Source organism: Episyrphus balteatus, chromosome 2 (assembly GCF_945859705.1).
Source record: "Episyrphus balteatus chromosome 2, idEpiBalt1.1, whole genome shotgun sequence".
NCBI classification, from domain to species: domain Eukaryota; kingdom Metazoa; phylum Arthropoda; class Insecta; order Diptera; family Syrphidae; genus Episyrphus; species Episyrphus balteatus.
Window position 1 is genome coordinate 105,842,426 of NC_079135.1, and position 6,182 is coordinate 105,848,607.

The 6,182-nt window shown below is 36.9% G+C and overlaps 1 protein-coding gene across 1 annotated transcript; it reads left to right on the top strand.

Annotated features, from left to right (window-relative positions):
* The first annotated feature begins 3,843 nt into the window (after positions 1–3,843).
* On the top strand, positions 3,844–5,286 carry LOC129910092 (uncharacterized). The gene is made up of 2 exons (XM_055987354.1): positions 3,844–4,719; positions 4,778–5,286. The coding sequence occupies exons 1-2, from the start codon at positions 4,067–4,069 to the stop codon at positions 5,241–5,243; spliced, it is 1,119 nt and encodes a 372-aa protein (XP_055843329.1). The 5' UTR covers positions 3,844–4,066; the 3' UTR covers positions 5,244–5,286.
* Positions 5,287–6,182: the final 896 nt, after the last annotated feature.

Consider the following 6,182-nt stretch of genomic DNA (forward strand, 5'->3'; position numbering starts at 1 on the left):
CGAAGAAACTTCACCTGGCCTTTCATCATTGCCCAAGTCACCGAGCCAATCATTGGTTCCGATTTCCTGTCCTTTTTCGATCTATTAGTTGATGTCAAAAATAAGAAACTAATTGATCGAAAAACAAGTCTTCAAACACATGGCTTTGGCGCAACAACATCTTCAAGTGCAGCAAACATCCAAACAATAAATCCGTCCTCATTCATTTACGATTTATTGAATGAATTTCAAGACATCACCAAGACGAATCTGTTGGCTAAAACCAAGCACAATGTGACACACCACATCCAAACAAAAGGACCTCCTGTGTTTTCAAAAGCAAGGCGTCTATCTCCAGAACAGCTAAAGACAGCCAAACAAGAATTTGAGTTCATGATCAACCAAGGGATTTGTCGACCATCAAAGAGCAGCTGGGCGAGTCCTCTTCACATGGTCAAGAAAAAAAATGGTGACTGGCGTCCATGTGGCGACTATAGAAGACTCAATGCGATAACCATCTCAGATCGCTATCCCATGCCTCCCATTGGAGATTTTGCTCATCATCTGAAGGGTAAGAAAGTCTTCAGCGTCATAGATCTGACTCGTGCCTACCATCAGATCCCTGTAGAACCAGAAGATATCCCAAAAACAGCTATCATCACTCCTTTTGGACTGTTCGAGTTCATGGTGATGACTTTTGGTCTGTGCAACGCTGCACAAACTTTTCAACGATTCGTTCATGAAGTGACCAGGGGCCTTGATTTCTGTTTTCCTTACATTGATGACTTCCTAATCGCATCAAATTCATCTGAAGAGCACCACCAACATCTGAAACAGCTTTTCCAACGTTTTCGAGAATTTGGTCTTACCATCAATCCTTCCAAATGCACTTTCCAGTCATCATCCGTAAGCTTCTTGGGTTATCTTGTCACTGAAGAAGGACTCAAACCATTGCCATCCAAAGTTGAAAACATCATGTCATTCAAAAAACCATCAACAGTCCAAGAGCTCCGAAGATTTTTGGGCATGCTTAACTTCTACAGACGTTTTATTCCAAATGCTGCTCAAATCCAAGCTCCACTTCATGCATATCCATGTGGCAACAAGAAAAATGATAACACACCTATCAATTGGACGGCCGAACTAGAAAATGCTTTCCAAGCCTGTAAAGAAGCTCTAGCCAACTCAACTCTCCTAGCACATCCAGATTCTGACGCTCCATTGTCAATCATGACAGATGCATCCGATACTGCTTCAGGCGCAGTTGTTCAACAGCTTGTCTCTAACCATTGGCAACCTCTTGGCTTCTTCTCAAAAAAGTTTTCACCTACACAAAGCAAATATAGTGCCTATGACCGAGAGCTGCTAAGTGCTTACATGGCAATCAAGCATTTCCAGCATATGGTGGAAGGAAGAAAGTTCGTTCTCTACACTGACCACAAACCTCTTACTTTCGCTTTTCAACAAAAGCCAGAGAAATCAAGCCCCCGTCAACTTAGACATTTGGACTTCATCGGACAGTTTACAACTGATATAGTTCACATCAGCGGCAAAGACAACGTAGTCGCTGATGCTTTATCCAGACTTAACGCCATTTCTTCACCATCCTCAATCGATTACAATGATGTGTCTCATAAGCAACAAACCGATGAAGAACTCAAGAACCTCCTCAACTCTACTTCTTCGTCTCTTCAGTTGAAGCAAATCACTCTACCAGATACAAATCACCAAATCTTTTGTGATATTTCAACAGGCAAAGCACGACCATACATTCCATCAGATCTACGACGTCAAGTTTTCAATACAATCCACAACATGTCACATCCCAGTGTTAAGAAAACTACCCAGATGATTAAAGAACGATACATATGGCCTGACTTGAAGAAGGATTGTCGCAAATGGTCTCAAACGTGCCTAAGCTGCCAAAAAAGCAAGATTCAACATCATATCCGATCTCCAATTGCAAATTTTTCACCTCCCGAAGAAAGATTTCATCATGTTCATCTTGATCTTATTGGACCCTTACCATACTCAGCCGGAAACTCGTATGCCCTAACCTGTATTGATCGTTTCACAAGATGGCCAGAAGTTATTCCAATACCAGACATCACCGCCGAAACAGTGGCAACAGCTTTTCTTTCTGGATGGATTTCCAGGTTTGGAATCCCTAAAGAAATCGTGACGGACCAAGGAAGACAGTTTGAATCCTCTCTTTTCAATGAACTGTCAAAACTTCTGGGCATCAAGAGACACCGTTCATCGCCTTATCATCCCCAGGCAAATGGAATGATAGAACGATTCCACCGGACTCTGAAGGCAGCAATCAAATGCCATGAAACAGAAGATTGGGTTGCCAAACTCCCAATTGTTCTGCTCGGCCTAAGATCATCCCTGCAAGAAGACTTTAAAGCAACTTTAGCTGAACTTGTCTATGGAACAACATTGAGACTCCCAGGCGATATGTTTATTGCACCTAACTCTTCATCAAGCCATGATTTTCTCAACAAATTTCGAGATATTATGCAAAATATTAAGCCTATTCAACCGGAACGTCATGGTTCAACCAAAATTTTCATCGATAAGAACCTTCAACATTCAACTCATGTTTTTGTTCGTAACGATGCGGTCAAAAAACCACTACAACAACCTTATGATGGCCCATATCTAAATCAAAAACAAGCAAATACTTCACACTGGAAATCAAAGGACATCAGAAAAACATCTCCATTGATCGCCTCAAACCAGCATTTCTTTTAAATGATCAACACCAAATCCAAGAAAGAAATTTAACACCTACTCCACCTCAGATGCCAATCACTCAGACTACAAGAAGCGGTAGACGTGTCCATATTCCAGACAGATATCGTTGTCACTAGAGGGCGAGTACTGTGGCGATTCATGAAATTCATAAAATCCACTTAGTTTTAAAATCATTTTCAAATATTATTTTACTTTAAGAACAAATTTTATATTAATCACCTATTCTGTGCAAAGTTTGTTTATCGAATGTAAACAAACTTTTTGATATAAATAGTGCTTAAAAAATAAAAATAAATCAGTTCTGTTTAAGAATTCAAAGAAGTAGTTTCCTTTCATCCGAAGCTACTACAAACTCAAGATATCTCAGGCAGTAAAAAAGATATCGAAAAGATTTAAACAGGTCTTGAAAGAAGGAAATCAGTTATTATATAAACCGTTACTAAATATGTTGAGACAATTTTACTTATATAAAAGAATAAAGTCCGAAATAGTCAAGAAAAAACTTTTTTTTGCATTTTCTAACGGTAATATTTCAAAAACAGGAGCTGATTAATTTTTTATGACTTCGGATTCGATTTCAAAACATTGAAAACCTTCAGAAAAGTATATTTTGGTTACTGCAAGTCACGTTTTCTTCGTTAAATTTCATACAAAAGTACTAGTTTTCGACTTTTTTCAACTTAAATAGCCATTTTTCACTTTAGTGGGCGGAAATTACTGGTGTTGATTTATCTTCTTATTTCCTATTATTCCTGAAAATTTCATCAAAAACGGTCCAGTAGTTTAGATTTTACGGAGTTTTTTCCACTCTCCCATACAAGGTTCCGCACTGTGCGTGCGCCCCCTGATCCTGAGTAGAAAATCAGAAATTTTAAGTATTTTTGTTTTTCAAAACTATGCGACCATGATGTTTGACATAATTCCCTGAAAAAAATCTCAAATTTTCGGTTATTTGTGTTTGTAGAATATCACTCATCACTGGAAGTGCTCAATAATTTTGATGATCTGTCAGTAAATGAGTTACTCAGTCAGTTAAGGTTTTTTCGCCATATTTTATATATAAATTAGATAAAGTAATAACGGATTCACGGTTTTTGAGGTTCTCTATCAGAAACTACTCATGCTAAGAAGCTAAAATTTTGTAGTGTAGTTGTTTTTGTCTAGATTAGTCTTTCTGTGTTAAAGAAGCTGAAATTGTTGGAAGAGGGTCGAAAATGAAACATACTTCTTGTTAAGGCACTGCAGTGTATTTTTAATATTTTATTTATTTATTTATTTACAGTAAATCGAAGAATTTCATTGAAACAGTTTTCTTGCATTTTCGGGTATGTTAGTGCGAAAACTGCTCATCATCCTCTGGATGATGGGACACCAAACCTTAGCATTGTATGTCCCACAAGATGTCGAAATACTCGAAGGATATGACTTTGAAGAATCACCTGAATACTATCAATCAGATAGTGCGTACTATGAAGCACGAAGTCTAGCAGCAGCCGGCGGAAATCTTGGCCAATCGAAATCAATTCGTAATCGACGTTCAACTGCAGCATATGATGCAGCAAAAGTTTCTACGAGTAGTAAATCAAAGAAAAAAGACATTGAACAAAATGTTGATAGTGAAAAAATCGAAGTAATTGACAAAACCAATTCTGCTGCAGGACATCATCCATTACCTAAAGCTGAAAAGCAAGTTATGGAACCTAATTATTATCGAAAAGATTCATGGAATGATTACTCGTGGAATATTAAACGTGACGATGATGATTCAATTTCGGATGCTACCAATGATGGTTTCAGAAGACGACAACCACGAGTTAATTTTGTAACTCAACCCAAAAAAGTTGATATCGATCCGAAAGATCGAACTATTGTAAAAGTTTCTCCGCCACAATTGAAACCACATTATGATGACTATGAACCATATAAATACGAAATGTACCCATCGAGGTCATATGATCAATACCTTCGACGTTATGATAGGTAAAAATCAAGCTTCTTTAAACCTTTCAAACTTCTAAAGCTTAACTTTGTTTTCCAGATACGATGACCAATACGATCGTGATCCATATAATTACGAAGAACACTATTTATTCCGTCGTCATTATGATCCTTACGATAGTTACAGTCCTCGTGTACCAAACTACCCAGAAGCTTACTATAACTATCCCGATAGAAGATTCGATGTCCCAGAACCACGCGAATACGGATCACTTTATAATAACGAAATCTATGATCGTCCAAGTTATGATAACCATCGCAATAGGCGTATTGTTTACTATGCTCATTTACCAGAAATAGTTCGAACTCCACCTGGTGGTGATTATAGCAATCATTACGATAGGGGGCGTTTTGATAGTAGAAGAAACTCTGAAGTTTCTGTACCAATAGCTTATAAGGTAGCTAAAGAGTCTGACCCACAAGATGCATATGGATTTGTTAAGCGTGAGAAGAAGGATCATAGAAATTCTGCAACAGTTGCGCCAAGTAAATCGCCAAGAGAGTAGTAGGAATAGTAATTTGGTTTGTCCTAAAGATGTTTAATTCTATAAACTTTTTTTCTTATTTAAATTAAACTTAAAAGTAAAAATTATAATTTATATTTTATAATTTTTAATAAGAATAAGTTTTAACTATACATATTTGTTTTTTTCAAAGCCAATTTGTGTTAGGTTTTTAAAAGAAAAATCTTTTTTTAAGATTTTTGAGAAATATTAAATTCTTGTAAGTGGATTTTAAACAAAATGAATTTACCAATTAAAAATTAAAATAAAACAAATAAATAAACAGAATTTTGGTGTCCTTTGTAGTTTTTTTTTTTTGTACGTCTGAAAAACTAGAACAGCCTTGGAACAATCACGTCGTTTTCTTTTCGGTTTGACTTAAGAATTAATTCTCTTTTAATCATTAAAACTTCCAACTGTGGAGCCTTCCAGCTTTTTGAAGTCACAAATCATACTCATGGTCATTCCTTAACAAAAAGTGATGTAATCTAGAAAACCAGTGCCGGATTAGCCTCAAGGCAAACTAGGCAGCTGCCTAGGGGCCCCACTTCAGCTAGGGGCCCCTCGCCCCGACTACGAACAAACAAAATTTCTTGGAGTTGTACCTTCAATAAAAAACAGCATTACATTTGTATTTGTAAAAATAAGAAAAAAGAAGAATAAAAAAACGTTTGCAAATCATTAAACATTAGCCCCGTTCCATTGGAGGTGGTAGTTTACTAATGAGTTGATCTAGTACTATAATTACCACATGATCTTCTACTTCTACCACTGATCTTCTATTTTTTTTTTTTTTTTTTTTTTATAATGAGCGCGCACTAAAGGGGTTTTGGGTACCCTTAATATACATGTGTTTATAATAAATTATGACTCCCATCCCATCCTGAAGGGCCCAACCCAGCGATGCCAGATTGAGAAATTTTTTCCTGTTTTTTTTTTCGG

What these genes read in the sequence shown, in the direction of transcription:
- LOC129910092 (XM_055987354.1), top strand. Translation starts at nt 4,067, where the DNA reads ATGTTAGTGCGAAAACTGCTCATCATCCTCTGGATGATGGGACACCAA. An exon ending in TACCTTCGACGTTATGATAG is followed by an intron (nt 4,720 to 4,777) that starts GTAAAAATCAAG and finishes TTTGTTTTCCAG; the next exon opens with ATACGATGACCAATACGATC.